We start from the raw sequence: 17,650 nt of genomic DNA on the forward strand, positions 1-17,650 counted from the left end.
CTGTATAGTTTCTGACATTGTCAAGTCAAAACCCTTTCACTGTATTCTCATCAAACAGAATGCATCTGTCTCTCGAGAACAACATCCACATGAATTTATACAGCATCCTTCACACAGGATTACATCCCAGAACACTTGGGTGTCATCCCAGGGCTATTTGAATTACAGAAATCAGAAGCATGCTGACTAAACAATTTATTATTATGATTATTATTATAATAATTGCGCACAGCAGCGTCCCACAAACCGTCGTAGATTGAAAATGACCAATTTATTATTGTTTTGTTTTTTTTGGAGGGATTATTATTATGAACCACCATAACAATTTAAATACTTTATTAAGATATTAACTAAACTTCCCAAGTGTCATTCCTCCCAAAACAGACAGCTTTCGAAAACATTTCGCTGTTAAAACCTTGCATGGCTGTTTCCAAAAATTGCACTGACGCCACTTGTATTAAATCACACAGTGTTTGTCAAAGTAACTTCCCGCATTACTGATTACCGGTGGGTAAAAAATTAAGAACCCTACCATTCAACACAGCTGCTATCATGTCATGTCAGGAGGTCATCTGGAAGCTCTTCACTGTGAAGTGCAGTGACTGTGTATTTTTGTAGGTGAACATAGCGTACGGTAATGCCCTGAAAACAGCCAAGAAGTAAGTGAATGATCCAATGTTTATGCGGGCGGGGACACTGGGAGAGAGGAACTCTGAAACATCCTCTTCTCTTGTTTGAGCAGCGCCGTGGAGAATTTTGAATGTCCTCTTGAACGCGACAGTGTCAGGGAGCTCGGTTTAAAAATATATATTTTCTTATATAATATATGTGCGGTGGGGGGGGGGGGGGGCGGGGAAGAAACAGCTTTGGGTGGGCGTGGGGGTAGGTGTCTCGTCTTCTCAAGAAAAGCCAATGTAAACCTGCCGAACGTTTGCTTCTCTATTTGTTCCTCCTTTCCTTTGGAGAACTTTTTCTTTCCCAAGTTTCGGGGGGAAAAAAAACACTGAAGTTAAAACTGGCCCATTAGAAATATAGAAAACAGGAGGAGGCCGTTCACTCAGTCATTCATTCATTCACTCATTCATTCATTCATTCACTTATTCATTCATTCATTTATTCAGCCCCTTGAGCCTGTTCCGCCATTCTGTACGAACACGGCCGATCTGTCCCTCAAATCCAATTCCCTGCCCTTTGCCCCATGTCCCTTAATCCCCTGACCTGACAAACGTCTATCCACCTCAGCCTTGATCACTATTATTATTATTATTATTATTATTGAAGACGTGAACGGATGTAGCCGTAATCCACAGCCTTTTGGGGGAAGAGAGTTCCAGATTCCCACTCCCCCAACGGAAAACCTGATTTCGCTCCTGAACAGCCTCGACGTCACTTGAGGACTATGCCCCCACCCCCCCCCCACCACCCCACCCCCCTCATCAAAGGAGACAGTTTCTCTGGATCTACCCCTTTATTATCATGATGTTTATCCATTCGGCTGTCAGCTGCCCACAGTGGGGGGGTGGGGGTGAGGCTGGAGGGACCATCCAGACATTGGGCTACTTTGTGGGGCGACTTTGGGCTACGAGCGCGGGGTGGGGGAGTGGGAGGGGTTTCCTGGACACACCCCCCGCTGTGCGCCTGCGCGCCCGCTCGGCCCCGCCCCCTCCCCCCCACCCGCCCGCCCGCCCGCTCCCAACATGGCCGACTTCGACACCATCTCGGAGCTGGACGAGGAGGACGAGCGGGTGGTGATGGACGAGGACCTGCTCCAGCACATGACCGACTCGGTGGTGATTCGAGGGGCCGGACACATCACGGTGTAAGTTGCTCCCCCTCCCGGTGTGTGTGATGGCGGCGGCGGCTCCGTCCCTCCTCCCTCCCTCCCGGGGGCTGTGACTGTTTCCAACAAGGCCTCAAGCCGAGCCTCGGCCTTTCCTGGGCCGCGGCCCGGGCGAGGGGCAGCCGTAGCCGGGCGGCGGGGGTGGGGGGGAGTGGGGGGAATGGGGGGGGCGGTTGGTTCGAAGCCGCTCCGAGTGATGATGGACGGCTCTCGACGTTGACGTCGTCGCGTCTGGGAAGGTCCTCCCGAGGCGAAAGGGGGCGCTGCGTAAACGCAATGGTTATTGTTATTAACGATGATAATGATGATTATTATTATGATGATTCATGATAATTAACGAGCCCAGGAGTCCTGCAGCTCAGTGAGTGAGTGAGAGCGAGAGGGCGAGAGAGAGAGCGCGAGAGGGAGAGAGGGGGAGAGGGAGAGGAACCGGGTTCGATTCCCGGCGGGTCGAGGGACAAACCCCAGGCAGGTCTCCTTCCTCCGCGCGCGCACAACGGGCGCACGATAATAATCCCTCGAAAAAAGAAAGAAAAAAAAATAATAATAATAATAAGTTGGTCGCTTCGATCCACGGCTGTTGGCGGCGGCGGCGCCCGCGGGCAGTTGGCCGCCGGGTTACGTACAAGCCCGTGCGCTTCACGGTACGTCCTGTGAAGCGCTTTTGAGACGTCCTCGGGCGGCGTGAAGAGGCGCCAGATCAAGATGCGAGGATTATTATTTATTACGGGTGCTTTGCAAATGCGATTCGGTGTGGACGAGGTTGACGGCGGCCGCCCTGCTTCAAAGGAATAAACGATCGGCGCTTGGGTTTCATCCATTAGTTTGGTTTGTTTACTTATAGATTGATAGATAGATAGATTTTTCTTGTCTTGTATTCTATATATTTTTATATTTTTTCCCACCTTCACTTGGCCCTCACTCTTCCTGAATCCAAGCCCCAGCTTGGGCGCAAACCCTCAACTGTCCAGTGCCTTGGGACGTCCTGTTGACGTGAAAGGTGCTCTATATATATATATATATATATATAATACACAGTATAAATGCAATTTGTTGTTTAACATCGCCAGTGTTTGGGTCAGACCAAAAACCTTTGTTTTCAGGAGGCTTTACTTAAAGGTTAAAGCAGTATCCACATTTTGTTTAAAAAAAACCATTCAGATCAAAAATGGAAGAATAACAGTTCTGGTTCCACTCGCCTTGAAACTTCTGTTGCAGTAAATGTCATTCGTGTTTTGTGTTTGTTGATTAACTGGCAACACAGGGCTTGTTCCAGCGATTTATACTGTACGTGTGCAGCATTGCTATACTGTTATAATTATAATAATACTTCTCTTGACAGGGCTTCATGACGCAACATCACACAGCAAATTACTCTGAAGTGAAGGGTGGGTGGGGGTTGTGTAGGTAAACGTGGTACATGTTATGACTGCATAACGGTCATTAAACTTTAATGAGGTGTCACCCCGGACTATCGGATAAAGTCCTGGAGTAGGGTGAACCCATAACCCCTCTATCTCCCAGAGATGAAAGTGCTAACCACTGAGCCACAGGGCATGCAAATTGTTATCCCTTGCATCTGCGTTCAGTGGAAACATGTACAGTTTTATTGCACAGCATCTCAAAATTGAATCAAGACAGTGTAGATGTATTCAATAGCAAGCTAGACCTTCAAAATGAGGGAGAAGGGAAAAGAAAAGTATGGGGGGGAGCTAGGAGTGGGTGGCAATTCCATGTGGAGTATAAACACCAGCATGAACTGATTAGGCTGAGTGTCCCATTTCCATGCTGTATATTCTTTGTAATTCTTGGAGAGGACTGTTAATACTTTACGTCTTAGATGTGTTTAATGTTATATTCTCCTTGGGTTTAAAAATGGCATATGTTGATACCACTTAGTGTGATTAATTAATTGTACTCATACGTTTCTATCGATATTGGTATTGATGGATATTAAATGCAGTGAATGCCTCAAGATTAGAAATTCCATTCTATTGTGTTTTGTGTAATGAGCCTGGCCTTTATACTTGTGTTGGAGCTAAATGTTAATATATTGTAGTGCTTGTTACGTACTTTATCTCTGCTGGCATCTTAAGTTCAAGTGTATATGTTGGTGGGTGTAGGGGGGGGAAGCTCACATTCAAATGATGATTTTAGGGCATGTTGTGTACTTTTGTTTACATTGCTTAATGTGAACTAAATGACCCCAATGCCTTAGCACGTAAATGCACCATCTAGTGTAGTACTGAGATGTACAAAATAGAAAGGCTTCCTGTTCATTGGCCCCCTATCCACCTGCCCTGGCAGTTTAATACTGTACGTTGATGTCTAGGCTTCTGATTGAAGATAGACCCTCGGGTAAGGCACTGTGGATCCGCACAGTATCAGGAGTCAATGCCATCAAGATTGGAGGGAGAAACCAGCTGAATGACCTTAGATGTAGTTGTGGTTAGCACAGCAATTCTAAGTAAAGCACTGAGGTTGTGGGGCAAATGCACTTTCAGCATCTATTCCCCATTTTTGTATACACAGTAATTAGCAATGTAGTGGCATAGAGGCATGTGATTTTTTTCCCCCTGCTGCTCTCCTATCTTATCTGAGCTTTTGTCAGGAGGATTTTGGACTCCTGTTGGGAGCGGAAAAATCCGAGTAAGAACCCTCACTGGGCTGTTAGCCTGAACCTCTCAGTGCCTGAAGAGCAATAATGGCTTAAGGAGAAGCATGTGTTGAAGAGGAAACAGAGCCACTCATACCCTGTTCCTTCTTTGTGGAAAAAAGGAGAGGTTATCTGTAGAGGTTGTCAAACAAGCAAATTATGATACAAGGACTTTACTGCCAGTTCAGGATCAAATCTTCAGTCGTAAATTGCAAAAACAGTTTGCGCTTGTCAGTTCTTGTTACGTTGATGGACTGTCCAATTTAGATGTCTCGGGACCTTTCAATAAGTATCTGATTGGAATGTCAAAGCTGTCAGTTGGATGGGTAGCCAGACAGCTTGATATAGCTGCTTTACTGTGTCCACCTTGCATAGGCAAGGGGTTCTGTTTAAATACACACTTTGTCAATAAAACCAGGTGGGTGCCACGAAGTTGCGCGTGTTGGTGTTGCACAGAAACAATTTTAAAAGCACTCAGAAATTTTGCCAGAACAGATTTAGAGACCTTCATTTTTCTATATAAAAAAAACTAGGTGTGGAACACAGCTCTGTTGCGTGAGTTGCTATGAATTTATCAAAGCATGGCTGCATGAATCACGATGCCTTCATCTTTTTACACAGACTGTTGTATCTGAGTATTCTACCTGACGGGCGGGGGAGGCGGGAGGGGAGTACAGAACCGAGGAAACTGGAGTAGATGATCGAGGTTCCAAACTGGCTGTTGGCAGGCACCGCAGTCAACTGCCCTGTTATCACTGTTAATTGTTCCAAAGCGGGTTTTTATTTATGTGTCTTCTGTATTGCGTTTCACACAGAAGAGGTGTATCTGTGTTCGCGTTGAGATTTGCAGAAGTTCGAATTGCATGTGAACGCTTGTGTGTGGAAAAGAACAGCGCAATTTTTTTTGCAGGAAGGGGGCACTTTTCAACTTGTTATTTGTTATTTTAGGTGGTGTTTTGTAATTGAATAAAAGGACTTGCCCACAATGAATGGGTTTGTAATAACCACACAGCGCATACAACAACAAATTACATTTACATGGAGCCCTTCCCAAATGTTTTCTCCTTGGCCTTTAGATTACTGTGAATTTTGTAATAACTAAAGCATCCTGTTTTTTTTCCAACCAATTTTCTGCTCCACAAGTGCCAGGTGCTTTCCAGAATCTCACCCAAATGGCTTTCATCCACTGTATAGTGAGTGTTGGCAGTCGATGTGAGTAATAATAACAATAATAATCCTTGCATTTGATTGTGGAGTCCTGTAGCTCAGTGGTTAGAGCACTCGCTTTGCAAGCGAGAGACCTGGGTTCAATTCCAGGCAGAGGGCGAAACCTTGGGCAAGTTTCCTTACTCCACACAGAGCCCTAATAATAATCCCTCCAAAGCAAAGCAATAATAAATTGGTCGTTTTCAATCCACGATTGTTTGTGGGACGCTGCTGTGCGCAATTGGCTGCCGCGTTTCGCCCACAAATATACGGTCAATTCACTTTACAGCATATTCTGTGAAGCGCTTTGAGATGTCGAGAGGATGTGAAAAGCGCTATATCAAATGCAAGGATTATTATTATTATATAGCCTCATCATGTTGTTGAGGCATCTCAAAGTGCTTCACAGTAAAGTCAATTGACTGTATATGTGTATGTGAAGTGGGAGAAGTTGGTATTGGGGTGGGGAAGGAAAGTCACAGGTGTGTATTAACCTGCCCTAACCAGAAGCCCACATGTGCTCCCTGTTCCATAGGGTTAGCAACCAGATGATCATAATAATCCTTGAATTTAGCATAGCGCTTTATTATTTGTCTCAAAACACTTCATTGGGTTTACTGTGGAATATAGCGTCTGTATTCTGTAGGCGAACTTGGCAGACAATTTGTGCACAACAATGGCTCCCAAACAGTCATCACCAATTTTATACGGCTGAGAAACCGGGAGATTCAGGAAGCCTGCCCGATTTCTTTCCCTTTCTTCCTCCCTCTCCCCCCCCCCTTCCCTGTGCAGCCAAGGGGAGCTGAGGCCAATTGTAGTGTCCCCACAAGCGGCCTAATTGAGAACCATAAGCTCAATACAGATCAAAGATAGAACCTGTATCCTTTCTTGGTCTGTGTGGTTCAGTATCCTACCAGACAGTTAGCTTTTAGCAACTTAGCTGTTGGGGGCACACACACAGTGACACACAGAGGTCAGCCATTCTCCTATAAGAGGGCTTCTGTTAGACATTATTAAGTGTCTGAAACAAAGCCAGCCTAAACCCTGACTCTCGCTACGATGGTGTGAGAGCACGAAACGGCTTTATATAATGTATTATTTATAATATTTTTATATTATTATGCAATAGTGATTATTATTATTGAATAACATGTAATAATAATAATCCTTGCATTTGATATAGCACCTGATCACCTCGTTGAGATGTCTCGAAGGGTTCACAGAATACACTGTAAAGTGTAATGACTGTGTATTTTGTGGTCTATTCATAGGTGAAATTGCTTGTTATTTTTCAAAAGCCAGATTTTCCTGTTTTACAATACCTGTGTATGCATTCCTATAAAGGACGGACATCCAGTATTTGCACATTATCCTTTGCTGTTAAATTCCTTATGATTCCTCTCTAAAATCTCCAATGAGATTTAATTTTATCCTTAAACGTTTTCTTTTTCAGGTTTGGTCTCAGCAACAAATTTGATGCAGAATTTCCCAATGTTCTTACAGGAAAGGTGAGTATTGATAAACAAAGAGTGGTGAAAGCTATGATTTCCTCGTTTCCTTTTTCTTTCCCCTCCTCACATTGCAGATTCTATATTTCTACAGGATAAAGTCCCCCAAATGGCCCAATAGAATGTAGTGACCTATAGGAAATCGTCCAGACAAGAGCTGCTTATTTATAGAGCAAACTTTTTAATGTACCTCAATGACTCATTATTTCTAATAGATCAGTTTAAAAGCTTTCCCTCCCTGAATTTCATTAAAACATTTCCAAGACCCAGTAAAAAATGGATCCATTGCATACAATTCAGCATCTTACACAAAACAAATCACGTTAATCCGATTTACACGACTCAGTATAGGCCAGCATTTCATATCACCACATTTTCAATAACATGTTGGGACAGCAATTTAAATAAAAGCAAACTATGCACTCTTAACCCATCCTTTTTAGCACTCTTCTCAGAGAATTATTTTTATTCAACTAATATTTTATCTATTTAATAAATTACAACAGTTTGACTGACTTCAGCACTATTACGAATTGGATTTTGGGGTCATCTGAATTCACTACACAGATGGTGTGTGTTACCTGTGCTAGGATCAAGTGTGTGTGATTTATCAGTATAGATTACATATTACAGCATTCTTTGAATGCAAATGCAAAAATTCCAATGTTGTCAGCTGAAATGAGCAAGTGGGTCAAATCCAAATGTTTTTAAATAATTGATGGGTCATAATTGCATGAGAAGTTCTCTCTTGACAAATTGCAATAACGAATGAGCCAGAGGTGTGAATTACTGCGCTTGAAATATGGTAAGATTATAATTTTGTCAAATAGCTTCAAACTATTACATGCAGGATGCCAGTTAATTTTATTTTGAGATCCTATTGCTGCGTGGAAACTTTAAACGATGCTCCGTGCAAACTGGCCTGAGGGTGGAGGAGGAAGAGTTGTCATGGAACATTTGTTCAGATGTAAAAATTCTATCTGGGGCCAAAAAGGAGACTATACATCATTGACATTAACGATTCCACTGATCACAATGGGTCAGAAATTTGCTAACGAAACTCCATTTTGAAATAAACATCTATTTCTTCCCAATTTTAACACCAAAGTTGTTCAGTTCTTATAACGCAGAGTTTCAGAAAGGGCATGCGGGGAAGAAATTACTATTGCCTTTTGTATCTGCCCAGTCTTCCGTTGTGACTTTGAGAAACACTGGCAAGAAATATTTTTGAATGTGCTCATTTCCCTTTCTAAAACTCCAGCAGTTTGCCAAATTTAACCTGTGTTTGCTGTGTGGTTAAGGATCTAGTTCAGAAAGGTGCCTTGATATTCCTTTATTGTGGCATCTATTTAAATCACACTATTGTGCAGCATTTTGCTCTTCCCTCCGAGCATATATAAAAGTATGGCATAAGTGCCACGTGATGTGAAAGATATAATGTCATGCACAGCTCCAGGGGGGCACATTGGATGACTCGAATCTAATATAGGAAGAAATGAAGCTTCCTACTCTAAACTTGGAACAAAGAAAAGGCCTGTGGAGAGGTGGTGTGCAATGCAGGGAAGTGTAAGCAATAAACGAGTGGCTTGCATTGTGTCTGAACTCGACAGTTGATGGATTAGAGGCCTGCCTTATTATGATTGAAGAGGCTAGGCAAGCCTGCTAGGCTTTGCCGGCCTTTTCACTATTTGTAAAGTGTTTTCGCATCCTGTTGTAAAATGTTACAACCGTGTTTTATTAGCAGGTACAATATAAGGCTGAGGGGAAGTAGGAATCATTTGCAGTGTGGGAAGCAGACTGTACTAACCAGTAGCTGGATTCTCATTTGCATTTTCCCTATGGCAAGAATACTTGGGTCATAATATACAGCCAATTCATGTTGCTAGTGAGATGCAATGCAAAGCTTTAAGACAATTGTTTCTTTCCAGCATTTTATTCGTTTTGCAAATACAGTAAATGTTCTCCGTTAAGCTAATTTACAAGTTCCACAAAGCAGCATGTGGAGAATATTATATGTAATCTTTTCTATGTAAATAGAGTCATAAGCTATGTGTTGTCAGAAGTTGAAATCTAGTGCTAAAGTTACAGTAGAAATTCTCAGGACTAAATTTAGTTTGCAGAACCTTATAATCTTATGAACTCTAAACTGTTTTTTTTCAAATTAGCGCTTAATGTCTCAATGAAACATTTGATCACCAGACTCAATTTAAACACTTGGCCACTTTTACCATAGCAGACGACACAAAATATGAAGTTGCTGGACGTAGTGGGTTATATCAGTGTGTGATCAATAGAAAAATTCCAAGTGAATTGATGTAAAAGTTTCTGTAGTTCTCAGAAAATCGGAACTTGAATTCTGCTATTGTGTTCGCACTGTTCCTCTTCAAACAATTGCATGTTCCGCTGAGCACTTTTGGTTTATTTTGTGACCATTGTCTCCGTGCTGCACATTGTTTTGCTGTTACCTTCTCTGCTCAAAACCACGTTGTGGGATTTGATTGCTCAATAATCCTCTGGTGAAAGTCAAGAGGTTTCCTATAACATTTATGTTGACCTTCTCGTGTGGAACGATTTGAGTAGAAGAAGTTGAGAAAACGGGACAAGTATAGAAGGCTTTTTATAAATACTGACTTCATCTCAAGTACGTGTGGTGCAATGCACTTACAGTAATGTTGGCATTACTTGATTTTCTGCAGAAGAGGAAGAGGATTTCAATAAGCTACAGTGCCCCTTGGATAAGGAAGGGGCAAATTAGCATGCGTTCCATGCTGCTGATAGCTGTTTAGCAGTTAGTTCTGCTGTGATGACAGTATTGATTTTGACTGTGATTAACCTTTGGATGTTGAAGGACTTCCAGACAATCATTTTGTCGTCTATCACACATGAAAAAACACCCTTGTGGGCCGTGGTACCAAAGAGCTGATTTTGTGTATTAGTATTAGTACCCCTGCAGGAGTTACAAGTTTGGGGAGAAGGAAAAAGAAAATTCCTGCATTTTCTCTCCGAATAAGAAAACGAGTCCAGTTATTTCCACAAAGTCCCCCTCAAACATGACACTTAAATTGGTTCAAATCTCTGCTCGAACATTTCAAATTCAAGCTACGTTTTCTCTTTCGTGAAACAAGTCCTAAGGCAACTTTTGGTTGATTTCAAACCTGCCTAAGTCTGCTGACTGCTGGTTCCGTCTGTCCTAGGTGGCTCCAGAGGAATACAAGACGAGCATCGGTCGGATAAATGGGTGTTTAAAGAAGAATCTTCCCATTAACGTCAAGTGGCTTCTGTGTGGTTGTCTGTGTTGCTGTTGCACCCTGGGCTGCAGTCTTTGGCCGGTCATCTGTCTTAACAAAAGAGTAAGTGCTCTTTAACTTTAACCCTTGCGCAGATAGGATCAGACATGAAAGGCGCTATATCAAATGCGAGGATTACTTTTTAGTAACTGAACCCCCTAATTTGTTCACAGCCTTGCAGTTTATTGTGGGACTGCTGCGTGCTGCTGTGGGTTAGTAACGTTGCAACACAATCTTTCACTTGATGTTTTTCAGACTCGAAGGTCCATACAGAAGTTATTAGAGTGGGAGAATAACAGATTGTATCACAAGGTGAGAAAGCTCAACAGCCAAGAGTATGTGTGGTAAAGGCCAAACAGATAATTCTGCTGCTATGCAGACATAACCTTCACTTTTCAATACCATTACTCCCATTAGCAGAACTCACAGGCTGTTTTGCTGTGCGTAATTGGCTGCCGCGTTTCGTCCCTCAAAATATACAGTCAATTCGCTTTCCAGTATATTCTGCGAATCGCTTTGAGACGCCTCGAAGGCGTGATCAGGCACTATATCAAATGCAAGGATTATTATATATTTTGTGTACATACCATGATGTCTTATCGCTGACCTTCCTACTATGACAAGAAATAGTTAGAATTTTGCATTAACCCCCATTTTCAAGGGATTCTTCTGACTTCCAGTGAAAATCCAGCTATCCTGAGAAATCTTACTTGATTGCAAATCACTGATGAATATTGCAATCCTTGGCATTACTGCCCTAAAGTATTAGCAGACAATGGAGGATGGGAAAGGGGTTGTGAAAAAGTAGTTAAACTAATTGAAGCCCTCTGGATAATCTCACTACGTCATGAAGATGTGTTAAGGAGAAAGATTTTCTTCAGCTAAATATGCTTTCTTTTCCCTCGTCTTTTGGATTTAGCTTGGTTTGCACTGGAAGCTGAGCAAAAGGAAATGTGAAACCAGTAACATGATGGAATATGTAAGTAATCCACTTACACGCTCATTCGTGTCTTTCCAATTGATAAACGGGTTGCAAACGTTCAACACTCCATCATGCTTCAATGTCTGTTTGCATCAAATTGCACTAAATAGTTTTATAACCCCAGGTTCCAGATGTTAGCTGTCCTACCAGATGGAGAGCAGGTGTTTCCCCAAAGGGGTATAGGACAGATAGACAGGTTAACCCAGCTTGCCGGACTCCCAAGTGGCTGGTTTCAGAAGCGAGCAGCATTGCCAGCGATCTGGGAGAAAGTCATATGCCTGCTCTTTCAGTGACTTGATTACACAATTGGGAGTAAAGAGCTGAGAATTCATATCGGGTGTTTCTGCACGAGTCTACCTGAGTCTTAAAAATTGTGTGTTCAGAACCATTTTGTTCTTTTTTTTCAAAAAAAAAGTTTCTGATTCTATGCAATGCACCACTCCTGCAGTACGCTGCATGCAAAGTAGGCTGTTTGCAAAGAGGCAAAATACAATATAATAGTTCATTCTCCTTTTTTCTTTGCAGGTAATACTGATAGAATTCTTACCCAAATTTCCTATACTCCGACCCGACTGAAGAAGGCTCGGCCACCGTGAAGTGAAAGCATATCATTCCTACCCTTAGTGCCTTGTGGATTTCTGAGCAAAAGTGTCAACACACCTGTTTTAAAAATGTCTCTAGTCCACTGTAGTGAGTGTAAACTACCTTTCTAGTCTTTCCTTTACAAAGCATATTTTGCACATGTATTATTTTTTCCCTTTCTCTAAAAGTGTTGCACTCAATCTACGATCACAAACATCTGGTGAATACGAAGGTGTTCACTTTGAAAGAAATCAGCTGTTGTAAATAATGCTTCAGTCCATATTGTACAGTCTGCTGTATGTCAATGTTTACAGAATTTAATATTGCTTCACCGCCAAGCGTCTGAAATATGGAAGGACTTTCTGTTTGCGATTGAAGTTATTTTTTTTGGTGCAAATGTGGATTTGTAGGATCTTTTCGTAACTAGATTAGCCATGTAAATGGAAAAGAAAGTGCCTTTGTATTACAGTAATTACAGTAGGAAGAGTTACTCCCATTGAAACACAAGAACAAATCTAAACTACAAAGAGCAGATGACCGGGGAATCAAACCAATGTCTCCAGAGATGGAACTAGCTGTGCTTCTCAAAGATCCTTAATCCATATTACTGTCTTCTGACATGTAGAGTATAAAATGTATTATAGTCTTAGTACAGAATGTTTTTTATTTACTTCAGTATAAAGGACGAAATGGATAAAGGATTCAGTATTTCTAAAAAGCTCAGTCTTCTGTTGGAACCTGTATTTCACAGCTAATTCTCTACCTTACCCCAGCCCTCCCCCAAACCTGGTGCTATTTTCTTGTGTGAATCTCCCCTAGGTTTGGAACTCTTTAATGAAGATTTTGTTTTGTACTGAAAAGAAATCTGTTACCCTTCCGAGAACCAGTATATTTTGCTTCATTATTCATGCCCACGTGAAGCAACCATCACAGAAAAGCTGTTACACAAGGGTTTTTTAATCTCTGCTGTTGGGAAAGATTTCATTCTGTTTCAAACGGACATTGCGATAAAGGAAAATCCAGTGACTTTGTCCCGAAATAATTAATTTCTCTCGCACCAAAGCAAAGCGTATTTTTGTAAGATGTAGACGCAAGTCACAAACTTCTTATAATATCTAGCTATCTGTACAATAACTGTAATATCTGATCTACCATTTTATGAACCTGTAGAATTTGTGGGGCTTTTGTCTGTTCACCGAGGTTTGGATTGTGTGATAGCCTTTCGGTAACTCTTACCTTCAGGCTTCGAGAGATCATCAGTATATATACCAAAGTATCATCAAGCTTTTTCATAATGTAAAGCTAACATAAATTGGGAATTTTAATGAACCCTTAACAAATTTACCTGTTATTGATTCCATCAACTCCCACATACCCTGAGGAGACAGTAGACCACTATAGTGGAAGCTGCATTTAGATTTAACCAGATTAAGCTGAATTAACTTATTTTTGTTTTGCTATTTCTTTCTCCTCTCTCCCCTTCCCCTCTTCCCAGTAATTGAACCTCATCTTATTTTGAAGGACATAAACTGTGGATTTTAGAATTGCGATTGCTGTATTATATCCTTAGCCAGTAATAGGATGAATCAGAACTGAACCAGATATTTCTCTCATTCTGTCGAGCATGATTTTTTATCTAGTCTTGTTGAAGCGAATAAAATCAATCCAGAAGAATTGGGTGCCCAGACAGTATGGTGGAAGTGCCAAATATAACCGTATGGTTGTACCTGTGGAATTTGCTGTCAAAGCCACTATCAAATTTAGCAAGTTAGAAGTGACTGGATTGCTATACAATGAAACCAAGAAATTTGTAAGTCATCTAATTGAATTTGTACCACTGTTAGCCCCAGACTGTTGTTTTCAAGCTCCGCCACTGTTAAGCGCCCCAACATGCTACCCCACATGAAGGGCGCTGTATAAATGCAAGCTGTTGTTTTCAATAACGTCTATAATTATGATTAAGCATAGAAGAAGTAATGAAAGCTGAATGGAAGCTCCACCAGAAAAGCATGTTTATTATCGTATTGACGCTCATACTCGTCCTTTAGATTATAGCTAACACCACTCCTGCCGCGTCTTCTCACTTTAATTCCAGCGGGTCACTTGATTTAATTTCGAGTGGGTTATTTAAATGCTATCTGATTGCATTGATGTTTCTAGAGTCATAGCAGTAAGAGGAAGGGGTGAGTCCTACATTGTATTGAGATAGAGGTATAAAACGTTTTGAGTTTGTAAAATCTGACCGGGCGTTGTATGTTTGGCATGCTAGATCAGTCACCATGTTGGCCTGATGATTTTACAAAGCAGTTTCCTGCATTCTGACTTTTTGTGTGCGTGTAAATGTTTTACGTTGCTTTGTTATACTTTATTATAATTGTGCTGTTTGCCAGGATTTTACATGTGACATAAATTAGTAGGGGAAAGTTACGTTGAGAAGGTTCAGCAGTTACAGCAACTATCAAGTGTTACTGTATTACTGTCTGAACCCTGACCTATTTTTTTAACCAGTCGGAATCTGAAGAAAATGCTGCATTTCAATTGTTTTGGATGACCTATTTTCGTAGATTTTTATTTCATTGTGATTTCTGTTTTATTCGTTTAAAAGTGCCACAAAAAAAGAGAGGTTTGTTAACTGTGGGGGTCTAATTGATGGTTTTCTTGTTACATTTCTTAATGAGGCTCGTTCGTTGTTAACAAATTTCTTAGAAGTCGCAAAATGCGGAAGAATACAATTTTTCAAGGCATTGAATATTTTTAGAATTTCGACCAGTCAACATTTCCCTTTAACAAATCTTAAGATATAATGCAAAATCGGATCCAGATCTCAACAAAAAGAAAAGCGTTGTGTAATTTGAAATGCAGATTAGTGTTGTCGAAGTGCTTTTCATCAAATCTGTTTCAAAGGTTATTAATGAAACCGAATGAGACTAAACTGTCCTCGGGATGAAGACTGCAACATGTTAGTGTATATGGCTGTGCATTTGATAAAAAGCAACTGTGGTCAACGCACTGTATTGAAAATTGCAGAACATAGTTCCTGTGCGTAACATTTGATTAACTCATTTTAATTACCGAGTCAAGTTTTTTTTTCATTGTTCAAAGATCCAGATTTCAGTGGAACTTGTCTTTAGTCAGTGCTTCTCAAGCGTTCTCAGGAGAAGAGAGTTAATTGAATGCAAATAAGGCATTTTAACTTTAATAAAGGAGAAAACGTGGAAAGGTTCACTTTAATGCATAATTCTTTTGACCTTTTTAAAGACATGGGAAGAGGGAGAGAAGAAAACAGCATTTTAATAACTTGGGGGAGGGGGTTGGTGGTGTGGGGGCGATTAAAACTACAAATTGAATACCGAACATTTGCACCCCATTGCAGTGACTTTCATTCAGATCATCCACTGCAAGTGTTGTGTGCTGCAGACATTGCTTCTGTGAATAGTTAGGTGCATGTTCAGTCAGCAAATCGCTCTATCTGAGGTGTGCGTACGTTTAAATGTATTAATGGGTCTGGTTTAATGATCCGTTCTGATATGATTTCTTTTCCCCCACCCAGCCTCAACACTACAATTGCCACGAATGAGTTTACTTTTATTTATGTATTTAATAAATTGTACCCCTCCAGGTTGTTAAAAGTTTTATGTTCTATCAGGCCATTCATGTAAGTGCATAATTAAAGCAAAGTTAAGTATAATCTGGCTTCTTCTGACTTTTTTTTTCTCTTTTTTCCTCATCAAAAAAAGGAACGAAAAAATTCAGCAGAGAAAGCAGTATGTACATGGAGTGCGTAGAACCGATCTGTAAATGCATCCTGTCCGTTGCCACAGTACAATAATGTGGATAGCTGGTGGGAGCTGCTGCAGTGGAAAGTTATTGACCTCATAATGTTTCCACTGCGTTATCGATCTTGTAAATTTTATTGACTTAGTGAAACGAGATTAAAAATTGTTCTAGGAACGTCGCCAATGAAGAGCGTTTCTCCCTTCTCCCCTCGCTGGAAAGTGCTGAATTTCTGCACTCTTCAAGATGAGCGATGTAGTCGTCGCGGAAATGGACCGTTTAATATTTGTGATGTGGGCTTTCGATGCTCTTGTGTGTCAGAGAAAGAGGCTTGAACAGTCGAGGGATAAATTCCCAATTCAGAGGGTTGACTGTAAACCCAGTCTTGATTAAACTGACTTGTTTTAGCTCCCCCCAATGGCAAAATTGGTAAATTCACAGCCAGTGCACAGCTAACGTATCCAGATCGGGTAAGATCCCCGGGTTCATTATATAATAATAATAATCCTTGCATTCGGAAAGGGCCTTATCATGTCGTTGAGATTCCCGTGTCCCTTCTGCACCATTGCCGGCCGTGCTTTCAGCTGATATGGGCAGAAACCCGAGAACTCCCCGCCTCAATCCCTCCCATCTTGCCCCCTCTTTGCCAGTCTGAAAATCACACCTGAAGATTTTATAATAATAATAATAATCCTTGCATTTGATATAGTGCTTTTCACGTCGGGAGGACGTCCCAAAGCGCTTCACAGAACACACTGTAAAGTGAATTGACTGTATATTTGTGGGCGAACGCGGCAGCCAATTGCGCACAGTAATGTCCCACAAACAGTCGTAGATTGAAAATGACCAATTTATTATTGTTTTTGGTTTTGGAGGATTATTATTAGGCTCTGTGTGGAGTAAGGAAACTTGCCCAAGGTTTGGCCCTCTGCCTGGAATTGAACTCAGGTCTCTCACTTGCAAAGCGAGTGCTCTAACCACTGAGCTACAGGACTCCACAATTTTCCTCTTCGACCGAGCCTTCGTGCATCTCCCTCTCTTTCCATCTCAGCACGGAGTCCTGTAGCTCAGTGGTTAGAGCACTCGCTTTGTAAGAGAGACCTGGGTTCGATTCCCGGCAGGGGGCGAAACCTTGGGCAAGTTTCCTTACTCCACACACCTGATAATAATCCCTCAAGAAAAAACAATAATAAATTGTTCATTTCAATCCATGACTGTTCGTGGGACGCTGCTGTGCGCAATTGGCTGCCGCGTTTTGCCCACAAATATACAGTCAATTCACTTTACAGTCAATTCTGCGAAGCGCTTTGAGACGTCGAGAAGACGTGAACAGCGCTATATCAAATGCAAGGATTAGCATTATTATTATTATTAATCCTTGCATTTGATATAGCGCTTTTCACGTCGGGAGGATGTCCCAAAGCGCTTCACAGAACACACTGTAAAGTGAATTGACTGTATATTTGTGGGCGAACGCGGCAGCCAATTGCGCACAGCAATGTCCCACAAACAGTCGTAGATTGAAAATGACCAATTTATTATTGTTTTTAGTTTCGGAGGGATTATTATTTAGCAGCAGCCGATTATTTAGCATCAAACCACACCCCGTTAAGCGATCTGAGCATGAAGAACGCCACGTACGTATGCGAATGCAGGTCGTCGTTATCGGGATGGTGTACAGGAAAAGACGGGAAGAACAACAAATGCACAAGCGTGAGAAACGGAAGTACTGTACAGCTTAATCGCTCCCGCGATCAGTGAGGTCGTATTCCAGGCCCCCGAGGGCTCGCATTACATATTGGGGACTCTTGACAC

General features: G+C 41.6%; 1 protein-coding gene across 1 annotated transcript; it reads left to right on the forward strand.

Annotated features, from left to right (window-relative positions):
* The first annotated feature begins 1,697 nt into the window (after positions 1-1,697).
* Positions 1,698-15,749, forward strand: LOC103178768 (cysteine-rich hydrophobic domain-containing protein 2). The gene is made up of 6 exons (XM_042340782.1): positions 1,698-1,819; positions 7,156-7,210; positions 10,405-10,560; positions 10,753-10,809; positions 11,417-11,476; positions 12,005-15,749. The coding sequence occupies exons 1-6, from the start codon at positions 1,698-1,700 to the stop codon at positions 12,053-12,055; spliced, it is 501 nt and encodes a 166-aa protein (XP_042196716.1). The 3' UTR covers positions 12,056-15,749.
* The last annotated feature ends 1,901 nt before the right edge of the window (positions 15,750-17,650 follow it).

This window comes from Callorhinchus milii, unplaced genomic scaffold (assembly GCF_018977255.1).
Source record: "Callorhinchus milii isolate IMCB2004 unplaced genomic scaffold, IMCB_Cmil_1.0 Scaffold15, whole genome shotgun sequence".
In the NCBI taxonomy this organism is placed as follows: domain Eukaryota; kingdom Metazoa; phylum Chordata; class Chondrichthyes; order Chimaeriformes; family Callorhinchidae; genus Callorhinchus; species Callorhinchus milii.

Coding starts and splice junctions, on each gene's coding strand:
- LOC103178768 (XM_042340782.1), top strand. CDS start 1,698: ATGGCCGACTTCGACACCATCTCGGAGCTGGACGAGGAGGACGAGCGG. Junction 7,211..10,404: donor CCAATGTTCTTACAGGAAAG/GTGAGTATTGAT, acceptor CGTCTGTCCTAG/GTGGCTCCAGAGGAATACAA. Junction 10,810..11,416: donor ATAACAGATTGTATCACAAG/GTGAGAAAGCTC, acceptor TTTTGGATTTAG/CTTGGTTTGCACTGGAAGCT.